The sequence below is a fragment of the Zootoca vivipara genome, chromosome 5 (assembly GCF_965207765.1).
Source record: "Zootoca vivipara chromosome 5, rZooViv2.hap1.1, whole genome shotgun sequence".
NCBI classification, from domain to species: Eukaryota; Metazoa; Chordata; class Lepidosauria; order Squamata; family Lacertidae; genus Zootoca; species Zootoca vivipara.
Genome location: NC_142588.1, coordinates 41,374,746 through 41,399,641, shown reverse-complemented (window position 1 = coordinate 41,399,641; position 24,896 = coordinate 41,374,746). Strand labels below are relative to the sequence as shown.

The 24,896-nt window shown below is 40.0% G+C and overlaps 2 protein-coding genes across 16 annotated transcripts in view; one reads left to right on the top strand and one right to left on the bottom strand.

Moving 5' to 3' along the window:
• Nucleotides 1-15,588, top strand: part of ZRANB1 (zinc finger RANBP2-type containing 1) — a 37,866-nt gene extending 22,278 nt beyond the window's left edge. For both annotated transcript variants that reach the window (XM_035137549.3, XM_035137547.3), the window contains 8 exons: nt 1,647-1,834; nt 3,403-3,556; nt 5,883-5,954; nt 6,529-6,727; nt 8,222-8,342; nt 9,517-9,646; nt 10,981-11,210; nt 12,040-15,588. In XM_035137549.3, the coding sequence (XP_034993440.1) occupies nt 1,647-1,834; nt 3,403-3,556; nt 5,883-5,954; nt 6,529-6,727; nt 8,222-8,342; nt 9,517-9,646; nt 10,981-11,210; nt 12,040-12,258 (1,313 nt within the window). In that variant the 3' untranslated portion in view covers nt 12,259-15,588. The remainder of the gene's footprint in view (nt 1-1,646; nt 1,835-3,402; nt 3,557-5,882; nt 5,955-6,528; nt 6,728-8,221; nt 8,343-9,516; nt 9,647-10,980; nt 11,211-12,039) is intronic.
• A 1,299-nt stretch (nt 15,589-16,887) lies between these two features.
• Nucleotides 16,888-24,896, bottom strand: part of CTBP2 (C-terminal binding protein 2) — a 210,726-nt gene continuing 202,717 nt past the window's right edge. For 11 of the 14 annotated variants that reach the window (XM_088669587.1, XM_035137550.3, XM_035137563.3 and 8 more), the window contains 3 exons: nt 24,135-24,262; nt 22,139-22,256; nt 16,888-18,342 (listed from right to left, as the gene is read on the bottom strand). In XM_088669587.1, the coding sequence (XP_088525713.1) occupies nt 18,162-18,342; nt 22,139-22,256; nt 24,135-24,262 (427 nt within the window). In that variant the 3' untranslated portion in view covers nt 16,888-18,161. Of the gene's footprint in view, nt 18,343-18,605; nt 18,960-22,138; nt 22,257-24,134; nt 24,263-24,896 lie in introns of all 14 variants that reach the window. The other 3 variants (XR_015949995.1, XR_004693873.3, XR_015949996.1) reach the window with 1 other exon arrangement.

Here is a 24,896-nt window from a genome sequence, read left to right as displayed (position 1 = left end):
AAGTCCATTTTGGGAAGATGAGGGAAGCATGTAAAATGAACTCAGCTGTTTAAAATTAAGTATCCTAAATGCAATGTATTGTACCAAATGCATCCCCTCTTCAGGGGTGGCATTGCACTCCTGATTACACTTCCTTTGTTTGCTTTATTCTGGTACATCCATATTCAGTCAAGACCCCACATTAATGAAGTTTTCCATGCCAGGCATCCACTTAGCACTTTTGAAGTGGTTATTAAATGGTACCTATTAGTCATTGCAATTTGCACTTGCATGGGATCTTAGTCCTGTTGAGCCATCATAGCCCCTCCTTCAAATGGCTTGTAATGTTTTGTATTCAGCTTATGGCATTGACAGTGTAGTTATTTTGTGTGATATTTGGCTAGCTTACGGTGAATTGCTCAAGTAACACCCTTCCTGAAACAAAAAAAGTGATGTTAAGTTTATATGAACTGATTGAACTTGCTAAAACAAATGATCCATATCTCCCCCCACTTCTGTCCAATATAGCAGTTTCCTCATTCACCTTGAGAGCCAATGTCTTAGTGGTTAGTGTGACGACCAGGACTGAGGAGAAGTACGTTCAAATTCCTACTCAGCCATGGAGCTCAGAGGGTGATCTTAGACCAGGGGTCCCCAAACTAAGGCCCGGGGGCCGGATGCGGCCTAATCACCTTCTAAATCCGGCCCGTGGACGGTCCGGGAATCAGCATGTTTTTACATGAGTAGAATGTGTCCTTTATTTAAAATGCATCTCTGGGTTATTTGTGGGCATAGGAATTCGTTCATATTTTTTTTCAAAATATAGTCTGGCCCCCTACAAGGTCTGAGGGACAGTGGACCGGCCCCCTGATGAAAAAGTTTGCTGACCCCTGTCTTAGACAAATCACAAATTCTTGACATAGCCTACCTCACAGGGCTGTTGTGAAGAAAAATGAAGTGGGGAGGAGCACCTTGTATGCTGTCCTGATTTCCTTGGAGGATAAAAATAAGAATGCAGTAGTTTGTATACAGTCACAGGGAAGACTTCAGTGAGTTCTGTAGCTTCATATTGAAGGCAACAATGTTCAAGCTGCATCCTGCCTAACTTCTGTAATGTGTCTTTGGCAGATCTGTCACTGGAACTCTGGCACATTTGATCTGGTGCCCAATGAGAGAATTTTGCCGAACAGTCCTAAGGTCATTTTAGAAGGGCTCCATTTGTATGATTTTTTGATAGTATAATTAGATAGGGCTGTAAGTGAGAACCAAATCTCATTAGTAATGTTTGAAGTCCTTCCACAGAAGCCCTGTGAATATAAGCAATTGATTCATCCCTTCTCTTGAACTACCATGCTGTAGACAAAAAGTTGCATGGACTTGATCTGCATACTCTCCTCAATGGACATGTACTGTATAGGTTGCTACCTTCATGTGAACTATGGCAAAAATACTATGTACTGCTGCAAGCATACATTATCAGTTAGTGTGACTGGCAAGGCACAGAGCTCCACTGATGGCAACCAAATTCAAGGGCCTTCCCCAACTTAGGATCTCGATGTATGGTAAGGAAATGGTACAATAAATGGTAACTTGATTAAGAATGAACTGTCATTATCTTAAGTAACATTAGAAATTTTAACTTGATGACCCATCTTCCATGTCTCTAGGGGTTGTAGAAGGTGATTTAGCTGCTATTGAAGCATACAAGTCATCAGGAGGAGATATTGCACGCCAGCTTTCTGCAGATGAAGTACGCTTGTTAAATCGCCCTTCCGCTTTTGATGTGGGATACACACTTGTTCATCTTGCTATACGTTTTCAAAGACAAGATATGCTAGCAATTCTGCTTACAGAGGTGAGTTTTCACTTTTGCTGGTATGTGTGCTTATGGGAGCCCCTGCATCTGGTTCCAGGGACAACTGAAGCATCAGCAGGGACTTTAATGAGAGTAATGCTGAATGAAGCCTTGGTGGTCAGTTTGATCCTTCTTGGTGATTTAAAAAACCTTTCAGGAAAACCAGAGAGGTATATGAATAAGATGAATGGTGCCAATACCAATAGATATTTTGCTGTCCCTTTGTCTTGCCCTCTATTTCCTGTTGTTGTTGTTGTTGTTCATTTTATATACTACCATTTATTAAAAGATCCCAGAGTGGTGTGCAACATTAAGAACACAGTTTACGGAGCACAATAATAAAAACCATAATAATAGATTGCATAGTAATAAAATAATCATAATCACAGCCCCCCCCCCGCTTTAAGAGGCCATAGATTATTTAATAGCCAAAGGCCTGGGTAAAGAGGAATGCTTTTGCCTGGTTCCTAAAGACATGTAATGCCAGGTGAGCCTCTCTGGGGAAAGCCTTCCACAGATGGGGAGCCACCACCCAAAACCCCTGTTTGGTTTTAGTGACTGTGTGGCTCTCCAGAAGTTGGTGGGTTTTTTAGTTCCCATGCACCGTAGCCAGCATTGTCAATAGTTGAGAGTGATGAGAGTTTTATTGTACTGGATTATCCACATCTACTGGGTTATTTACTAACAGAAATGCTTCACAGTGGTTGATGAGGAAACACTGATTCTTCCTCAGCAGAGCTTTGCTCTTCTGTATCTTGAACAATTCTTATTAAATTTATATCCCATGCTTCAGTACACCAGAGCAACTTACAGCATAAAACAAATACATAATTAAACTTCTATAAAAACACTAAAAATGAAACAGTCTTGTCAGAGGTTAGAAGTCCTTGGGAAAGGTCTTCAACTGGCACTAAAAAGACATCAAAGTGGTTGCTGGGTGATCATTCCACAGGCATTTTTGCAGTCAAGAAAGGTCCCCAATTTCTATCTGCCCCAGCTTAGATAACAATGACATGCAGAGATAGGCCTCTGAAAATGACCACAGTGCACAGGCAGGTTGATGTGGTGTAGCTTTACAAGTATCAAAGTCTCAAGCCATGTAGACCTTTTAAAAACATTTTGAAGTGTTCTCCAAAATAGATGGTGGATCACCGGAGAAATATTCCAAGAATGTATTATAGAAATAGAAATACTTTATTGTCACTGTACCACTTTTGAACAGTGAGATTAAACGAGTCCCCCCTCCCCCCCCAAATCTCTCAGTCCTTGTTACACTCTGTGAGCTGTCGTACGACCACCAACCCCGAACGTCAGCTGCAATGTTGCTGTCTTCCATTCAGCAGCCTCATGGCCCATGGGTAAAAACTGTGATCAGCCAGCAACCTACATGGCTGAGCAGGAGTCAGAACTGAGATGCCTCTGTTCCCAAGCCCACCCTTCCAATAATGCAGAACATTGGGTCTTACTGTTATTGTCAGCTGTCCTTGGGTGGGGGATTCTCTTACATTTTAACAGGTGTGGTCCATTTCCCTCTTAAATTAATAACATCATGAAACATCCCGTTACAGGTATCCCAACATGCAGCTAAGTGCATTCCAGCTATGGTATGCCCAGAGCTTACTGAGCAAATCCGACGTGAAATTGCTGCATCTCTTCATCAGCGGAAGGGAGACTTTGCCTGCTATTTCCTAACTGACCTTGTTACATTTACATTACCTGCAGGTAATTATGAGGTGCTTCTTTTATCTGTTAACTTGTCCTTAGCAGATAAATGGGTGCTCTGACTACTTCTTATACTTCCTCAACAGAAGTGCTTTAGGTTTTGAAAAATCTTCAGTCATTAAGCTTCTTGCCTAAATATGGAATGAATTTCAGAGGAGAGAAAACTTCAGGAGAAAGACTGTTGTCACAGTTCCTTTATATTAACATTGAAATTTCTTTGAGACTCGTTCCTGTGTTTGCATAATAAAGTACTCTTTAGGCCTATATTAGCCTTGGATTCAAACTGTTTTGTTAGTAAATATCTTGGTCATGGAAATATTTTAAAGCGTACTAAAATTCTGATACTGTACACCTGCCTGAGATCACTGTAGCTGTAAAATAACCAGAATTCTGCTGCTGACTTAATTTTACTGCTGCGCACAGCAAAGAAATTTCTGAGTTCTGAAGAGCATTCAGTTGGGATTGCACAATTGGTATAGTACAAGGGTGGGCAACCTTTTGTCTGTTGAGGGATGTATATCAGCAGTGGGCAAAGCTGCAGCCAATGATGACTGGAGCCAGAGACAAAATATTTATGTCTGTTCCTTAGCCTACTAGGGAGATCTGCTCTGGGAAACCTACTTCTCCATAAGGGTCTTTTGGAGCAGGTGTTGAAGCCCCTTTGCTCAGCATGAAGTAGTGCAGCTCCAACATAGAAATGAATGTGACGATAGTTCAGTCCGTATGACAGGAGCCATTGGGGCAAAAGCTGGTGCCAACATTTCAGTGAAGTATGGTTCCTTTCTCCCACCAGTTTCTGAATATTTTTGCAGAGCTTGGACTTAAAAAAAAAAAAAGCAGTCGCTTGCATAATTTGAGGAAACTCTCCAGTATGTAGGGACCATTTCTGCTTTGAAACTACTTTTGTAGCAACTGTACGTGAGTAGTGACCTCATAAACACAGAATCCCTGTGCTTCTGTTACCGTAGAGAATTGCTTGATGCTAAAGATAGTATTTTAAAGAGGAAAACGGCCATAGCTGTTCTAAAAACAGAAACATTCCTTTTCTCCAACTGTACGTGTTGTACTTAATTTGTTCTGATTCACTAGATCATGTAATGCAAAACAGTCTTGACTGCTCTAGTAAGTGAAAATAATTACATTTAGTGTATCTCTTTTGGTAAGTGGGGTGAAATAGGGAAGGAAACATGGATGGTGTTACTTGAAGATATAACATAGAGCTCTAACAATTGAGAAATTTCAATCTTCTTTTCCTAATTTTGTTTTGTTTGAAAATGCAACTGCAACACAGAACTGATAAATATATTGCATTTCCTATATTGAATTTCCTACACAGAGATGCATACCTGTGTGGGAGACGTATGAGTTTGAATGTTTTTTTTCCATTGAAGGCACCCTAATCAGACATACAAAGCTGCCTTAGACAAGTCAGAATACTGGTCCACCTAGCTCAATGTTGTTTACACTGTCTGGCAGAGGCTCTCCAGGTTCTCCTGGGACTATGCAGATGCTCTACCACTGAGCTACAGCTCTCCCTGCACTCAGCTACACGCATTGGCTGCCTCACTTGTATACCCAATACATGTTTTATTCTGGATGGGAAAAGCAATATGATTGCTATGTAGATGATTATGCAGGATTGTAGCCTTAAGAACATTTAGGCATTATAAGTTCCAATTTTAACAGTGAGGAATGTTGCAGTTGGCAACATCAAAACTTTATCATCAAAACTTGCCAGGTGATAGCAGCAATGGAGAAGTTTTGTTGTGTGCCCTCACATGCTGCTCTGGTGTCATCCAGAGGTGCCATTCCTGTGAAATGCATGCCTTATGCATTTTGATAGGGATGTGAGGAGCTCTGGGAAATACTTTTGTCAAGGTTTCTGGCATCTGGGCTGCTGCTGGAGCAGTTTACTAGGACCCAATGGAGACCCAATGAAGAAACTGTCCTGCTAGCTGCCTCCCCACTGTAACTCCCAGGTAAGTTTCTTTAGCATAGTGGAAGTGTGGCATGGTGGAAGTGCTGGACCTCATCGATCTCCTGGTATTAGGGACACAGTGGTGCCCAATGTTCTAAGTGGGCTTCAAAATTAAACTTTTTTTGACTTGTTTCTGAGTGTAGGGAACATAGTTTGGTTTAGTTGAGATTGGAGCCATAATTTCATACAGAGAAGCTATAAAGTATTTCACATAGTGTACTTGAGCTGGTTTATCTTACCTCTTTCTTGGGACTAAAGGGCCGGTGATTGTCATGTGAATAGCTGTTCATATGGAATATGTGGATTCTAGAGTTCAGTCATTTGTCATGCTCATTCTTGCTTTTGCAGATATTGAAGACTTGCCACCAACAGTCCAAGAGAAATTATTTGATGAAGTACTTGATAGAGATGTTCAAAAAGGTAAATATGGTATCTTTGTTATGCAAGGTTTTATATTATGTTGCATTGGATATTGTATCTTGATGTTCTGCATAATATTTGAAATTTTATTTTACTTATATACACGATGAGATACTTATTGTTGGTTAATTATGTTACTTAAAGTAGAATTTATCATTATTAATATTATTAGCAGTAGTATTATGAATGGAATACAAATTCATGTTAAGATATGTAAACCACTTACAGATTTCTGTTGAAATGTACAGTGGTGTGCAAGTTAATTAAATAAAAAAAGAAAAAAAGTATTTATAGATACCTGATTGTTTTTGAAAACTGAAGTGTCTGTTGTTAAGTTTTATGGAGTATTAATAGAAATGTATGAAAGTACTATGATACTCAGTCATAACTGAGTTGTACATCTGCATGCATGCCACCATAACTGTATTCACGATTATCAAAGGAACTTCATTGCTGTATTCTGCTAATCATTATTCTAGAATTTCAGAAGCATGTACACTAGTATCTTGAAATGCAACAGATATTTTTTGTTGGATTTAGGATGATTAACACTGTGTTGCTTGTTATCTTCTAGAACTTGAAGAAGAATCTCCCATTATAAACTGGTCACTGGAATTGGGTACGCGTTTGGACAGTAGACTTTATGCACTTTGGAATCGGACTGCAGGGGATTGCCTGCTTGATTCAGTACTACAAGCTACCTGGGGCATTTATGATAAAGACTCGGTGCTACGTAAAGCGCTTCATGACAGTTTACATGATTGTTCTCATTGGTAAGTAGAAATCAAGAACAAAAATGACCACAGCTTATTCAGATGTCTTATCTTGAAAAATGCAAGCTTCTTTGTTAAGACTACCTGGATACCTGCTGCTGCCATAGGATGGTGGGAGGAATTTGGAGGATTTCTGCTTCAGTGGCTTGGAATCTTATACAAAATTGCCTTTCTGGTATCTATGAAAAAAAAGTCTGTGTTGTACCATTAAAATACTGATCAATCAGTTCAAAACTGACTTTTGTCCAATGCAGTTTATATAAAGTTGTTATTGAAGTAATCATGTCATCTCCACTGCTTGTTGCTGTCCTCGTAAATATCTGGGCTCTGGAAAATGTCACAAACCTCTGTTGACATAGCTCCAAACAATATCACTTGCTTAACTAGAATTGCTGTGCAAAATATTTTCATTATGTGAACTTTGAATCTGGTATATTGATTACCGTGGAGCTACAGACTACAGCTTCACTATGGATTGGAGGTGATTCTTTGTATAGCATGCCAAACTACTTCTCTTGCAGTGAACATCCTAAAATCAATAGGAGAGGAAAATTAATTGGGACTGGTTTAATCAGTTAACAGGGCATCTAGAACTGGGAAATGATTTGGGGAGGTAATAGTTTTGGGTGTTTAGTAGCTGAGACTCAGACCTCACTTTTATCTTGGTTTGTGGCCTTGGTTCTCAATCTAGTGTGGCACTGATTCCAGCCATGATCAGCCAGATCACTCTTATGAGGGCAACGGTGTGTTACTGTTTCCTTTAGCAACTCTCATGCATAGCTATACCTATTCTGAACATGGGAATTCCAGTACGTTATATAATGATTAATAGAAGCTTCTATGGATGGAGTAGGTAGCACTGATGGAAGTTGGTGTCAGAACTGCTTCGGAGTCAGTGGCTATGCATTACCCCAATTTGTAAAGGCATCACATACCACTGCTATGGGTTCTACTTATCTGGGCAAGGATGGCCACAAATGCTCAGCCAGACAAAGAACCCAGGCATAGGCCTATTACAGCCACTACACACTAAAAAAGGCACACCACAACAATTAATCTCCACTTGAACTCCTTTCACAGGCATTCCACCCCATCTCTTACCTGGGGCATTGCAGACATACCATGTCCATTGCTTCCCACTCAGGGGATGCTAACTCCCAGGTTCCAGCAGTTGCTCACACTGGGTTATCCAATGTGAACAGGGAAAACAACAACAACAACAACCTTGTACTAATTCAGAATTCAGACAAGAGGTGCTAAATGAGCTATGATTCAACCAAATACAATATATATATTTCTCAGAATTTGGCGTTTATTGTCCAATTTTTTATTCAACTTCTCTCTTCCAGTAAAATGCCTGGCTGAAGTAGCAAGAAAAGTATTGTGTGTTGTGTGTGAATATGTAGAAATCCACTTTCAGCGAATGCTTGCACAGTTCGGTATGATCTTGAATTATGAAAATGCATCTTGAGTCCTTTTATGCTGTTTTTGTAGGTTCTATACCCGATGGAAAGAATGGGAGTCATGGTACTCCCAAAGCTTTGGTTTACACTTCTCACTGCGAGAAGAACAGTGGCAGGAAGACTGGGCATTTATACTTTCGCTTGCTAGTCAGGTAAGGCATGTGTGTGTTTAAAAAGCATGGGGAAGCACAGTTAAACGTATTCTATGTTCACAGCTGTGGCTTTTCTTTCTATTATGCTCCTATTTATTTGAATCTTACGGTTAGTATTTATGTGCTTCTGTTCTTGATCAGCATATTCTCAATTTAAATGTACTGATGGCTTGGATGTGGCAGGACCACTTTGGATTGTTTTCAGTCCTGTTTGGGTATATTTTGCCAAAGTTTTTGTCTGCTGTAAGAATATGATGTTGGACTTGGTTGGCCTTTGGTCTGATCTAGTAGGACACTTCTTAAGGCCTGTCTTGCTCTAGCATTTTATTTTCCACAGTGGGCAATCAAATGCCTATGGAGAGCCTAAAAGCGGGACTTGAGGGCAAGTATCACGCTCCTGCTGTTTCCCAGTGACTGAAATTCAGAGGTACAGTGCCTCTGATTTCAGAGGTATTAAATATAGAAGTCAATACCGGTAGATAATTTCATCAAGCATGCATTTGTCTTATGCACAAATTCATTTAGCATTTTTCATTCTGAGTACTTTTACGTCACAAAATAAAACAAATGTGACATGAAGTAAAAGGCAAATGAGTAGGACCTCCCAAGAATAGAAGCCCTTATTCTGCTTCATTTTAATTGCCACTGTGATACTGAAGAGGCATATGAGATTTCATAATGCTTTGGTCACATTTTCTTCTCTATTGAAAATACAGTCTTGTATAGTAAGTAGAACAGTACACAGAAATTTCAGGTAAAGTGATGCTTTTGGCCAGGGCTAAAAATATAAGGGTGCCTGAGGGTGCCTGTCCTCGTTTGTTATTTTTACCCTCTTAGGCTTAGCTATTGTTCCTAGAAGGCTACAGGGGAAATCTGACTAAAAGTGGACAGAATTGGTAGCAGAACCTTGTTGATTTATTTAACCCCCCCCCCCCAATAATAATAATAATAATAATAATAATAATAATAATAATAATGCTTGCATATACTTACTGGATAAATAGCTTTCAAAATGCAAACAATTCCAAAAAGAATTGATATGTAATTAACATCTGAACAATGTTCATGACTTCACTTACATGAACATTTTGCTGAAATCAAAGGCTCAGTCAATTGGGCTGTCTCATGTGATAGATAATCATTTTTATTTCAAGTGTTTTTCTCTTTGATACAGCCTGGAGCAAGTTTGGAACAGACACACATTTTTGTACTTGCACATATTCTTAGAAGACCAATTATAGTTTATGGAGTAAAATATTATAAGAGTTTCCGAGGAGAAACTTTAGGATATACCCGTTTTCAAGGTAAGTGTGACTTACAATAATGTTTGTTATAGAAAGGATTGCTTACATCCTTAGTGTTCACACTTTTCTATTTTAGATCTGGCAGAGAGTAGATAGACTTTGATTCAGCAGTGCTCTACCGACCATCTTTAGAGCACTCTGCTAATGTGGCTTTTTTCAAGGGGTCCTCTTTGCCTTCTAGCCTTAAAGTGACAAAGCACTGAAAGTCCCAACAGCCTTCAGAGATCAGTTATTGAAGCTAGAGTCATTACTTGATCTTTTTCTCTCTGATGATGCTGTAGCTTCTTCCATTCTTGGGTGCTTTCTGTAATGGGAGAGAGGCAGATAGGGCAGGCACGGTATAACATGGTATTTTGCTAGAGTACTCTGCCTGTTATGTATGTGTGCTCCACTGCAGCAGTGTGTTTCCACTTGGATCCTTGGAGTTAGCCAGGCAAGAGCCTGATAACAAGGGTCTGTTGTGGATCCAAATTGTAAATGCTCCCTCCCCAGGACAGCTCTTGCAATATGAAGTCAGTCCATGTAAGTGAGTATAACTTTGGTTACAGATAGGTTGAGTGCATGATAGCATAATACTTAACTGCCATACAGTTTAAATGCATTGCCACCTTTTTTTCTTAGAGGACATAAAACAGGAATTATGTTAAGTGAATGCAGGAGATCCACTGGTCTCTTGTCTGTCAGAGACATGCTGAAGGCAATCTCATGTGCAAATGCACCGGGCAGAGTTTTTTCTATGAAAGGTTGCTATGCTACATATGTACTTGGATTACTCGCTGCTATTTTTAAACTCTCTCAAGGCAGGTCACGTTCCTAGTTTAGTTGTTTTGATGAAGCATCTATGAATAACTTCTGGTGTGCTAGAAGGCAGGCAGGGGGAGATTCAGTTATATGTAATGAGAGGCTGTGGGGACTAGATTAATGGACACCAAGTCAAATATGGCTTCCACTTCTTCAACTACACAGGACAGTTTGTATTTTAAGTTCATGCTCATGTGTTTATCATTGAAAAAAAAGGTTGCATAGAATATTAGATTGCCTCTTAACTTGGGAGTCGTTACTGGAACTCATGATGCTGACAGTCTTTTAATTGCCAACTTTAGGAAGAGAGTATTGTGTGTGGTCCACAGTAAAATATATTTCATAATCACTAATTAAAATGAGTCAGCTTCCTAATTTGAAACCAGTATCATGATGTATTAAAAGGCATATTGAGTTGTACATTGTAAATGTGGCTTATGTCATGCTTTCAGATTATCCCCCCCCCCATCAACATAATTAATGTGCAGTGTTCCATTGATTTAACCCCTTTCATCACTCCTTCTTCTTCGTAGGTGTATATTTGCCTTTGTTATGGGAACAGAGTTTTTGTTGGAAAAGCCCTATTGCTCTGGGCTACACAAGGGGCCATTTCTCTGCTTTGGTTGCCATGGAGAATGATGGCTATGGCAACCGAGGTGCTGGTGCTAACTTGAACACTGATGATGATGTTACTATTACTTTTTTACCATTGGTCGACAGTGAAAGGAAGCTGCTGCACATTCACTTCCTGTCTGCTCAAGAGGTAAGAAACACTAAGCAGTTCAGATTAAGCTCCTGAGAAGCTGCATCAGCAGAAAAGGAAAAGGAAAAAAGAAGCCTCTGTGGAGAATCTACATGGCAGAGAGCCTATAGCTGATATGTAGCAGTTGCAAAGACATTTGAAAACAGATTGCGGTAGTTTGAGTAACAGGCATGAGAAGGCTTGTGTGCCAACTAAGTGTGCCTTTCTGTTCTGAAATTGGTGTGTGTGTGTGTTGTTGTTGTTGTTGTTTTTAAACGGATGTATTAGTAAAGCTTTTGAGGAAAAGCTAAGGCTTCCCAACCAGAAATAACTGGCAAAACAGTATGGTCAAATGTTGTGCCTGGTGTAAGTTGTAGATTTCTGTAAGTTTCTCCCTCCGTCTGTCTCTTTGTCTCTGTCTCTTTCTCCTTGTAATTAGAAAGTGAAAATTTGAAAGCCTAAAAAGGGCTACAAGAGCCCTTAATAATATTTAACCATTTCATTTATATGCTTATTAAAAGAAGATTGCATGGTTGAGAGTAGCTGAAAGCATAGGATTTTAAAAAAATCTTATTCTGTGCCTGTCTAATGGTGCGGTGTGGATTCTTAAAAGTTCTAATACCTTGTGTTTGTAAAACACAGAGCTGGCAGTTACATAAAATTTAATTTATAGGAAGGAAAAAAGTAGGATGTTTATGCACTGCTTTAGATAGTCCCTTTAAAAAATCCACTTTCCTAAGACAGTCTTCCTGGAGCACTTTAAATGTTGCAGGGCGCTCCTTTTTTAAAAAAGTTGTGGTCACTAATCTGATTTTAATCATGTCCTAAGTGTTGTGTTCTTTTTCTGAAGATTGGTAATGAGGAACAACAGGAGAAGCTGCTCAGGGAGTGGCTGGACTGTTGCGTGACGGAGGGTGGAGTCCTAGTTGCTATGCAGAAAAGTTCTCGCCGGCGCAACCATCCCCTGGTAACACAGATGGTAGAGAAATGGCTTGATCGCTATAGACAAATTCGTCCCTGTACATCCCTTTCAGATGGAGAAGAAGATGAAGACGATGATGATGAATGATAAAATTGAGATACCTGGCTGAGAATAATGTGTGGTGAGATCCCCCAGCACTTGGGGCGTGCTCTATCAATTTGTTACACAACGACCTAATTGTAGCAGGAAGCAGCCTGCATAAGATTTTTAAGCGGCATGGGGAGAATTCAGAGGCTCGACATATATGTGAAGACAGCTACGTTGGTTGGACTACAGTTTGTAAAAAAGCAAAGCCCTAATTTTATTACCAAGACAGAAAGCATTTTTCTTTCCAGTTGTACATCTGCCTATAAATGTACTGCATGTAGTTGTGTAAGAAAGTTGTGTAATTGGAAAAAGTATTACCAGCATCTTAAAATAATTGAAAAAAATTCTTTTGAATAAGGGCACTTAAAAGCACACCATAGATTAATATTTGTTCTTTTTGAGACTTACAGTAAAACTTGGTTCTTTTGCATCACTTCTTAAGCATTCTAACAGACCCATTTTATATGAAATCTTCCTAATGCCCAGGTCAGATGATGTGGCTTTTCTTTTTGCTGTTGAAGCCATATATCCAGAGTGAGTCAATAGTATGAGCAGTTCATTGTTTCTTTTCAGATTTGAGTTACTTTTGTGCCCATTATAATAAGATGAAATGCTAAAGGGAAAAAAAAACAACCTATGGAAGGGATGATACGTTTTGATTGAGTGAACTTTTTTTTTTTTGGAAAAGGATTCTCTGTTGTCCGTTAATATTTTCTATCCCTTATTTGGAATATTTCCCACCCCCCTTCCAGCATACTTAAAGTAGTCAGAGAAGTATTGTTCCAGAGAGCTATATGCTAACTACCGTGTGGAATCTGCTACATCTAAACTGAACTGAAAAAAACACCTGCATTTTGTCCAAACCTGATCTTGCTGTGAGTTGTACAATAGAAATTACTATTTTATCAAGCCTTTCCCCTGCAAGTTAAAATAACCTCCATTACGGAGCACTCCTTGGTCATTAAAATCGAGTGAGAAAGCACTTTGGCAGTTTTCCTTAAAAGCCTTCATTCTAAAGCTTTGTTTTAAAGTACTGTATATTATCTTTTCTTGGTATGTAAACTTTGGAATTTTTTGCATGTTGATTGATTGTGGCCACATTTGAATATGTAAGTTTCCTGAAAGTATAAGTTCAGAATATATTCTCCAGTAGAAAATTCTTTTTTTTATTATACTTGATAACTTTAGCCATGCTATCTTGAATGGATATAGCCTATCCAAAAACCTCACTTTAAAAAAACACTAAAGGTTGAATAGTTTTGTATGCATAAAGCAGATCCTGATAAGCACTTTTTGAAGACTAATGGTGGTGGAAATGAGGACAAGGAACCTCTTGCAAAATAGTTTTCCTTGTTTAAGAATCTGGACAGGAGCCGTACATTTACATATGTGTAAAATATATATATAGGAACCCTTCAGAATTTGCTGCTTTTTCTAAATGTGGATTAGATGGTGTTGAAATATACTTTACAAAAGTAATCCTTGTGACAAAACTACCCTGAAAGTTCTTCAAGGTACTACATTGAAGAAGCACATTGATTCAGCTTTTTGATCTCTGAAATGTAAAAGGATGGATGTGTTTTTATGTATGTGTTTTGGTCATTAGTTCTCTTTTTTGGTGCATGCAGAGATTATTGGGCAAAGGTACATGCTTACCTTTGATGAGTCAAATGTCCTAAACTGGAGAATAATTGGATTTCTTTTTTAAAAAATAGCTCCTGCTTTTATATGCAATTCTAATTTTAGGTTTTCTAAATGCAGTCGTTTCACCTTGCTTTTCCTGCCTACCTTACATACTTAGTGGTGGAATCCCCATAGTCCTGGACCAATGCAATAAGCTGTGCTTTTGTGGGAGGAGTCAGTTACCTAAAATAATGGAAGTTTTTTTAAAAAAAGATCTGAGTCACTGTGCTGCCATCTATAGCGGATTCTAGTTCGCTACATATGTCTTAAATGTAAGCATTACTATCCTAGTAGGGGGAAATGGCTGAATCTCCAGCCATTTCTATTCTGCTGCAGTAGCAAAGCCTGAAATTTTTGGAGTCTTTTTTTGATGAAAGTGTTTGGTGCCATCTGGAATAAAAAACACAATAATGTGCATTTTTACTGGCTCCTATCCACATACACGGACAGAAACATCGAAACCACTTTTTGTAGTCTCAGTACATCCCTATGATAATCAGTGGTGGTTAGTGGTTTTATAGATTGTAATTCCATTAGCTGGAGAATAGGCATTGAGCAAGTTGTGGTGAGCCTCAAACACTGCAGTAATGCATGGGTCTCTAGCCTGATACACCTTTTTTTTTAAAGTCCAGGATTTTCCACTTACTGTGATCTAAGTTACAGTTGAAGTAGTGTGTTTTTTTTTAAATTAAACCACCATTTCTGAAGCTGAAGGACAAGTTCCATTTTGAGTCTGTAGTGGAGATACATTAGAAAAATGTATTATATATGTCCTGCTTTAAGTAGTGGTTTTTCATCCATTTGAATTGTTTGGTTGTGTTCTTTTTGGACTGCAAAATTTGCTGCCTCCTCTCCTTAGAAAAAAATAAGACTTCAAGTGGTAAAACAAACTTCAAGTGGTAAAACAAAAAGGAATGGTTTGGCAGCAAAATGGCTCCTCCTCCTTGCCATCTCAAACCATTTAGTATCTTAATTACTTTTAATATTTTGTTTGAAGCTTTGTTCTACTGCCTAAACCTATGCTTCCTGAATCACGCTAACATTTTAAGAACTTTTCAATGACATACGTTCTCTGTACTAAGATGACTTCCAGACCCACAACTGCTATATGGAAGTTTGACTTTTAGCCTGCCTCCTCTAAAACTACATTTTCCTCTAGTTTTAAGTGGAGGGTTTTCTTTTCTTTTCTTCAAGTTAGTACCTGGAAGTAATACGAAGATAATTGCATCCAAGCAGCCAAATTTTGCACCAGGGGTTCCAAGCAGATTCACTGGCAGTAGCAGAGTCTGCCTCAAATGTGAGTGTCCTATTAGAAAGTATACATTTTCATCAACATTAATTATGCCTATCTGGAATGCCACTGCCTGGTCTAAGAACAAAGATCCAACAATAGCAGCTTCTTAAAATCACCAATGCCAGTGTAAATGTTGTTTCACCTTCATTTGTGTGGCTTCCTAAATGTTCTCTGTAACTCACCAATGTTCCTTCTCCTGATTGCTCTATACTGGTGTCTATGGTAAGTTATTCATAATTGCAGTGTTAGATCATTGACACAGCTATGAAGTTGACTCCCTTGAATATGTTCAGAGCTGGTAATGTGCTTTTCCATTAATTTAAAACAAAACAAATATAAGTTTTGTAACAATGGTTTACTTTCAGTTTGTCCGTTAATGTATTATTCTGCGTCTTCTTTCTCTTCCCCCTACCCTCAAATTCCATTCTAGTCCTCCTTTATTCATTTCAAATGGACACTGCTGTTAGGTTGGGATGTCGTACAGCCTGCGTTTGCCATGAAATTACATCTGTATTACATTTGCGGTTGGACCTAGTTCTTACTATCCCAGTTATCTTGTCTTTTACTGCCGTTGTCCCAGAGGTTGCATGGACTCATTGCGTGGTCAGTGTTGGTGGCAGCTTTACTCTTTTCTCTCCACTTCCCATGGCTCTCAACTTCTATTCCACATAGCTTAGCAATGTGTTCTGAGGGTTGCAGTTTTTTAAAAAGATATATTATAGTTCTTAATGGTGTTTTTGATGCACATTTAGTGCTTTACTGTTTAAAGGAATCCTGTAAATTTGGGTTAAGAGAAGAATGACTTGGCATAGGTCCTATAGTGAGTTAGTGGCTAAAGCTATTTTGAATTAGAGCCTTCCAACGCCACAGTTGCAATAGTAGCTTGTAGTTAACCAGTCTGGTGTGGGTTTCATAGGCCGTTTTGCAGGGTACAGCCTCATACAGATAAGAGTAGTAGTCCTTGGTCAGATCTCCCCTCTCCCACCCACATTCTGTTTGAAATGAGAGGCTCTTAGGAGTTATGCAGTCTTGCATCTCTCCTGCTTCTGGTCTAGGAAACTCTGGGTTGCGTCCAACAAAGCAGTTCTGTTAGCACAATGACTTGGGCTGTGCATTAATACTACTTCTCCCTCACCTCTCTCAGGGCACCTTCTGTAATTTCCTCAAATCTGTTATAAGATCTGGAGACTATCTCAATGTACCCATTAGTTTCTGCAGTGATGAGGGTAGGAGAGTGAGCACGGAATAGTGGAAAGTTCATCCCCATCTTGTTTTGGGTAAAGTCTTAGGTGCCAGCTAATGTCTGAACAAGCCATTAGCCGACACTCTGTGGTCGTCTCTTATATTCAAAGAGGATTTTGCTGGAACTGAGTTCAGATACTCTAGAGGAGTCTTGTTGGCTTGGAACTTTTTTGAGTGCACAGGCTTTTGGGGGGTATATGTATGTTTGTTTATTTATTTCAAAGAGCAGAGTTATAGTTTACTTCAGACCCCTCATGAGCTTCTCACAGCTCTGAAAAGAAGAGATCACGGCATTTTGGAATCTTGTCTGCAGAACAAGAAGGGTGGTTTTAGCATAGCTTGCTCTTGTTGGACCTGAAAATGTGTTAGTATTTCGTACAGGGTAAAGGACATGAAGGGCCTGGTCCATGTGAAATTATAGAAATTGTCACTTTTTTATTGAAAACTGCACTGAACGCTATATGTCCACCTTTACATAAACAAATACAGTAACGGTAACACACTAAAACAAAACATACTTCTGGTAGCCATTGGTTCTGGTTTTTTTGTTTTGTTTGGGACAGCTTTTAAAACTTATCACAGAAACAGGAATGTACCCATACAAAGGCTCAAAATAGGCCATCTTTTTCAACAAAAAGGCGATGATTCACAAAAGACTATGAATATAACATGTAACTAGTTGATACAAATCTAATAGGATTTGTTAAAATCAGTCACATCTAATAACACATTTTGAAGTGTTCTTGTATAAAATATCACATGAAGAAAAGAAGACTTCAATGTCTAAAAAAGTGGGTTTGTTCATACAGTCTGACAAGTTACCATAAAAAGTGTTTCTTTTTCCTGAGACATAAGGAAATGCAACATTAGTCTTGAACCCCTTCCAGCCCAAGACGTTTCCACTCAATAAAATAGCTGTGGATTTAAAACTGAGAAAAATATATTTGAGTATAAATGTGAAACGTAACACTTTTTTTTTTTGCATCATCAGCACGTGTTATTGAGTGTACAGCTACTTTATTAAGTGCATCTTGTAGAATAAGCAAGCATCCATTTCTGTGGGTAAGAGGCAGCTAGTTAACATGGGCCTTTTACCCCCTCTTCCCACCAAGATTGCTGTCCTACATGACGGTAGTTAAACTTGAGTAGCATCCCTCCAATACATTAGTGGCCGTATATAACTGCAACAAGCAAAACAGTTTCCCCATCTCTGGGTTATATTTCCTCAGGCTATACAAGGAGGAGCCAGGTAAGTGAGGAAGGAAAGGGCTGAAGTCACATGATGGTTTCCTCTTAATATCATGTAAGCTTTGTTAGGACTGATGGACCTGCTCTAAGCAGCAGGCCACCTGCTATTCCCCAAAAGGGACTGAGAAGAAATATATATTCTTGTGATTGATGTAAAGATGAAGGAAACTTAAATGTACAATAACAGAAGCTGATCAGTAATGTATCATCGCATCCTAGTTTTCAGTGCTTCAGTAAGCAGGTGACTTCGTCTGCATTCCCCCTCCCTTCCCAAGACGACTCCAATTTTTTTGTAGTTAACACTGGAACAACATGATGCGTCAGTCCAAAATCAACCTTACAAATTTTGTATCAAATTCCCGTCAGTTCGTGTGTCATTTCTCCCCCTCCCCCCAAATGTCTCTTGGTCCCAAATTGGAGTGCTTTAAATTATCTGCTATTGCTCATTGGGATGTTCCCTGTTGTCCCCATGTTTGGACGGCTGATTAGGAGATGGAGCTTGGGAAGGATGCGCCACTGTCGGAAGATTGTGGGTAACAGGGATCCCTCCTGGGATAATACCTTCCATAGCTGCCGGAATCCCGCCTGGTGTAACGCTCACCATGCCTGGTGGATATCTAGGAAGAGTGTGATTTCTTAGTTAAAAGGAGACATGCAAGCATTCCATAGAACAACAGGCTGTGGGGGGTAGTAGAAGGGTAAGGGGGGAGAGGGGAATACTCTGCAGTCAATTTCATTCATTGCCAAATCACTGCTATCCCGGTACGGTAAGAGAAAGTACTTTTTTTACTGCAAAATCTGTCACGTTTTCAAAGTATGTTTGTAAGAGCAGTATTTGTTTGGGTGGGAAGGGGGAATCAAAGCTAATATAAATTATCACCTTCAAACTCTTCTTTTTTCACATTGCTTTTACCCACATTGAAGTATGAGACAAAAAAAATGATTCCAGTGTTGAAAGAGAGCCGCAGAGTGCACATTTCAGCAGCTGAGGGACCAGCCTTATATGAATAATCCGCTGCTGCCATCCCTTCTTCCTGTCACCCTTTTATTGATGTCAAACATATCGGAACACAAAATACGACTGTGGCTTCTTTGCTGTTAATTCATTTGAGTGCCACAGAGGACGCCTGAAATGTTTTTTGGCTATTAGGTATCATCTCTTTCTTCCTGTAAAATCCTTTGAAGTACAAAGCAGAAGGGTGGACTGGCTCATGGAGATGCTGAAAAGAAAAACCTAAATGGAATGTGACATTGTTCTAATGTCAGTAGTTCGATAACAGCATCCCTTTCCTAAACACATACATTACATTCATTTCACAAAAAGGATGTTTCCTCTTTCAATAAAATGACATAAAATGGCCCCACCCCAATAATGTGACTTATGGCAGCCGGGCTCTAGACTCTCACTAACCTCTTCTGGGGCTTTTGCTTAGCTGGAATGGGCCCTTAAATTATGGTAACACTTCTTGCTTGTGTCTGGCTGGCTGTAAACCTCTTATATTTGTACAATGGGCTACAGTCTAGACCAAGTCAGTTCATCAGTTGCTCTACCCATATCACCAGAGGCTGAGGGAAGTAACTTGCATAGCTAGTTTTGGAAGCTCAATGGAGCATTTAGATTTGAGTTTCAAAAGCATGTTGAAATGCAAGAGGTATCTGCTGAAAGAAATGAGGTGAGTCCCCAAACTAGTGAGAAATAGCACACCGGCCAGCTCTTCAAAGGAGGAAGAAAAGCTGTCACAGAGTTGGTGGAAAGTCCCTTGTGTGAACAAGTGTTTGGGGGGAAATTGAGAGAAATCAACGTGACACATGTCATTATTACTATTAAACACATTAACCAAGCTGAATAGATGAAAGAGCTTTACTGTGTGTGTGTGTGAGAGAGAGAGAGAGAGAGAGAGAGAGAGAGAGAGAGAGAGAGAGAGAGAGAGAATGAAACAAGTTGGACTTGAGTGCTTTAGGATACTAGAACAGAAATTGTGCTTTGGGGAAATATGTCAATGAATTTGCTTTATGCACGATTACCCCTATGCAGCCTATCAGCTGCATAATGAAACCCTATGTAAGGAAAATTGCAGAAAACTGGTATATTATCACACTGTTAATCCTGCAAGATGAAGCAGGGCAGCTAACGTTCTGCAAGTCTCATGACCCACGTCAGACTGCTGTCAGAAGGGTGAAAAGCCCCCATGTGTGAGCAGAAGCAAACTTGCATTTGTCTGGCTCTCGGTCTATGAATTTACAGGATAAATTTAGGGAAGAAAGGTATATTGCAAATTAGTTTTAAATTAGTTTTAACATACAACTCTGTTCAAGGAGTGGGATTAGCAAGATTAGCTCTTGCAACAGAAGGATGTACAGAAGATATATATTCTATACTAAACTAAATTCTGTAGTCTGCATAAAATAGGTTCAATAAACAAGCTGGTGTATACTTCCATTATTTCTGCTAATCACACTAAAGAGCAAGGAGTTGCAAAAGACAACAGGTACTGGAAATCTAGCCTCTGTCTTGTTTTTCAGATTTTATTTAATATCACATACCTACTTCCCAGTCCTAGTCCTTGCTTTCTGAAACTCAGTACAGTGGTACCTCTACTTACGAATAACTCTACTTACAAAATGTTTCTATTTACGAACGGAGCTCCGTCCGCCATCTTGGATGCGGTTTAGATAGGATTTTTTCTACTTACGAATTTTTAGATAGGGTTGCTTCGACTTACGAATTTTTTCTCCCAATGCATTCCTATGGGATTCGACTTACAATTTTTTTTTACTTACGAATGTGCGTTCGGAACGCATTAAATTCGTAAGTAGAGGTACCACTGTATTAAACTGTTCATGAGCAGCAAGTGCAGAAGAAACATAAAACTATAAAAGAAGAGATGCTGGTAGATAACAGTTTAAAAAAAGACCAGGTGTACCTGTGAGGCAAAGTTAATTAGAGAAAAGAATAAAAGTGTTCTGAAGGTATGCTGTAAGAGTATAGGAGAGGTCACTAGATTAGACCTTGGAAGGAAGGTTCTGTGCTGGACACAGGTAAGTCCCCCTCCCAAAAAATGCAAATATTTGTATACAGTACACAGTATGTAATGAAATGGGGAGGGGATCAATAAGAAGCCCAGTGAAGTCTAAAAGCTCTTCTGACCCAAACACTAGATGGAGAGACTCTACTTCGTGAAGGTTCATTTTTGTTCTTGCTATAATATGTCTGTCCCTTGGGATTATGTCTCCTAAGTGAAACAAAATTATGGCTTTCAAAATGTCAGATTATGCTTGAGTAGGATCCTTCTCCACATAGGCACACTATCCATGCATGTGGAGATCCCAGAAAAGCTCAACCGCCCTTTTTATATCTTGCACACCTTTAGTGCACATGGAGGAAATCTGAGAGCACAAATTTTCATAACTGCCCTAGAGGACTATCTACTTGGCTAAAGTGAGGTGGAGAGAAAAGGGGTCCATTGAACCCCATCAGGGAAATTCCATAACCTCTGCAATCCTAAACACACGGGAAATTTAAAATTTAGAGGGAAACAAATTCATCTGCAGAGGTTTGCCTCCTGTTTACTGCTCTTTTTGAAGGCTGCACGAATAGTCTGGTGCTTGAGAGCTACCATAAACATCCAAGGGAGGGTGGGTGCGTGAACAGAAGGGGCTTGTGAAATCACTGACTCAAAGGATGTCTAACTTATCTTGTAACAAGTTACTGACAACTGCACATTTATTGCTGAACGAAACAATCGTCTGGAAGTGCCCTAAAAGGACTGATTGGCATTTCCAGCAGCCAAAAAACCCTACCCCCTGCCTAGTAACCATTCCACATCTCTCATACTTTTTCTAGACTTAAACTTAGGTAATATATTACCCCTTAACATTACATGGGGGGTGCCCTACAGTTAATTAATGTTCCACCTTTCAGCCTGTGCTGGGTGAACAGTGCATAAATATACCGGTTTTTATTCATTTACAATGGTGGCCTACCTCTGGAAAGAATCTTTGAAGTCTTTAAGGAACACTTTGATTATATTTCCACCACCACCCCCCCCCCCCCAAATTAAAGTGCTGGTTTGCTGAAACTGACTTCTGGAAGCTCCTTTTATCGGGTAAATAGTGGGTGAGTTAGTAAGACTGAAACAGCAGAAAGGCCTTTCAGAGAAGCTCAAAGTGACACTGTAGTGGCATTATTAAGGGTCTCTGTGCAGCGGGATACCTGCGGAGATGCTATCTCTGAATAGTATTCCTAGAATAAAGGAAGCACCTTCTGTAGAGGAAACTTGAATACACTTCCTGAAGGGCTACCCTACCTGAGTCCTATACAAAGATGTGTGTATCTCATTCTCTAGCTCCATTCTTGGGTAGAGAACTACAAAGTATGGTGCTTTCCCCCCCAAAAAGAGTTCTTCATCTTACCTGTATGTGGCACCATTGAGCTCTGGATGAATCGCTTGCTGATCTATTACTGACCAAGGAGCTGTTGTGACAAAGAATTCCTTGTTCACGCAGTTTCGTAGGCTTTCAGGGATCCGACCTGAGGAAGGGGACGATTCAAATTGATAACAGGGTCAGGCACAAATCAGCCAGACTAATATGCAACAAGCTATATCCAAGTTGAGGTTTTCCACACCGCTTGTTCTAACTCACACAGCTCTTTACTTCCCACCAAAATTTGGGAGTGGGGGGGGGGGGGAAGGACTGCTGTAGAATTTGCTTACGAGTTAAATAATATGCAGTGCTTTCCCCTTGCCATACCCTGATACAACAGCTAGCGGCCAGATAAAAGTGCTTTGAAAGGCTGGACCCTTTCCTACACCAAGTCACTTTACAAGCCCTGTTACAGCAGTTTGCTAGTCATTCTGCAGACCTCGCCAGAATGAATGGAAGCTGCCCAACTTCCTCTACCCCACTGGCAGTTCTCCTCAAAACAACTCCACATTGGGTAATGGTAGAGAATCGACCCAATTAGACACAGGAAAGGATGCAGAAGGCCACCTAAAACAGTATGAAATTAGGCATGCTATAACAGTGCCTGTTACAAGTTTGGCATGTGTTGGATGCTGAAGCCCTAGTGATGATGTGAAACACTCAGTTATTCTGAAAAATACTTAGATAAAAGTCCACATCTCTTTTATTAGGAGTCTGCTCCATCATTAACACAATTTGCTACCATATCTCCAATATGACCATTCAGCACACTTGTGATTTTGCCTTGAAGAGCAGAACTACTATAAATGCATGGTGCAGCATATCGACCTAACAACAAACCAAATACAGTGGTACCTTGGGTTACAAACGCTTCGGGTTGCAAACACTTCAGGTTACAAACTCCGCTAACCCGGAAGTAGTACCTCGGGTTGAGAACTCTGCCCCAGGATGAGAACGGAAATGGCACGGCAGTGGCAGCAGGAGGCCCCATTACCAAAAGCACGCCTCAGGTTAAGAACAGTTTTGGGTTAAGAATGGACCTCCAGAACGAATTAAGTTTGTAACCCAAGATACCACTGTAGGTAACAATATTATGTCTACGCCTCCCTAAGGAGTACTTGCAGGTCCAGTGCAGGAATAGGGTGATGTTATGGGATAGGGACACTCAAACTAAAAGAGTTCTGGCATAGAATCCCCTAATGGCAACACCACCATCACTTTGGTTCAATGTACAGTAGGTTTTCATGTAGCAAAAGCTCCTGATGTTGCAGCTGACAACTGATAGAATTTTTCAGCTTAATGAGCTTTCTGAACGAACATACACAGGCATGCATGTGTAAGATTTAAATATGTTTTAAAACAGGTTGTTAGAATCACGTTAACACTGTAGGTGATTGAAGTGTTAACCACAACTGCCCCCCTCCACAGTCTATGGAAGCAGAGGTATGCACTTTCCAGGACTGGTGTGCCATATGTGGTGATGTGGTGTTCAGAGGTTCTTTAAACTATGCACTGGCACATGTGCAATCAACACTGGTAGGGACCACAGATAAAGCACTAGTACAGGCAAGCACTTCATGGGACCTATAACATTTAAACTGGCCTATTGTGGTCTAAACCACTGAGCCTCTTGGGCTTGCAGATCAGAAGGTCGACGGTTCTAATCCCTGCGATGGGGTGAGTTCCCGTTGCTCGGTCCCAGCTCCTGCCAACCTAGCACGCCAAAAAGTGCAAGTAGGTGAATGGGTACCACTCCGGCGGGAAGGTAAACGGTGTTTCCGTGCAATGCTCTGGTTTCGGTATTCCATTGCGCCAGAAGCGGCTTAGTCATGCTGGCCACATGACCCGGAAAAACTGTCTGCGGACAAATGCCGTCTCCCTCGGCCTGTAAAGCGAGATGAGTGCTGCAACCCCAGAGTCGTCTGCAACTGGACTTAACTGTCAGGGGTCCTTTACCTTTTTATGGGCAAGCAAGTTGCTGTACCTGTGATAGCTCGGCGTATCTCTGTCGCGGCGGCTTCTCTCATCTCCAGTGAGGCCTGTTCGCTGTACCAAGCAGTGTGTGGTGTGCAAATTAAATTAGGAGCATCTTTTAGTGGTCCTTGAGCAAAGCTACAGGAAAACACCCCCCCAAGAAACAAAGACTGAGGTAAAAAAATAAAGTTCACCAACATTTGATTTGATTTAATATTTCTATTCTCTTTATCCAGCAACAAATGTTGCACTCTAAGCTAGATACTGCTAGACAAACACAGTAACATAGATGAAGCAAACAACAACAAATTCATTGAAATTATTACAGTAATACAAATCCATAAAGTCAAAGTCAAGAAGATGCATGGTCCCAAATTGAGAGTGGTTGCCTATATATGTATAGTGATTGCCTTTATATAGAGGCAATCACCCTTTCACTATTGTTTACTGTTGTTCCTAGATACCTGAAAAATGTTTTGAGAATCCTTTCTTGGCTTAATAACTGGAGTACGTCTGAGCCTTTTGTCTACACACACAAGCCCTTTGAAGTGTCCAGTAATTAAACCCAGAAGTCTCTTATTAACCATAGAATCCCATTTTGCCCAAACTAGAAAACAATAGCTACTAGTCTTAGAAGATGCCAGGATCTTATAATCCGTTTTAAGTTGGTGTAACATCCTGGCTTGTTCCAAACCTCCAAACCGTAGTATCTGAAGTAGAACACCATGTATGGTTAATGAGATACTTCTGGCTTTAATTATTGGATGTTGTA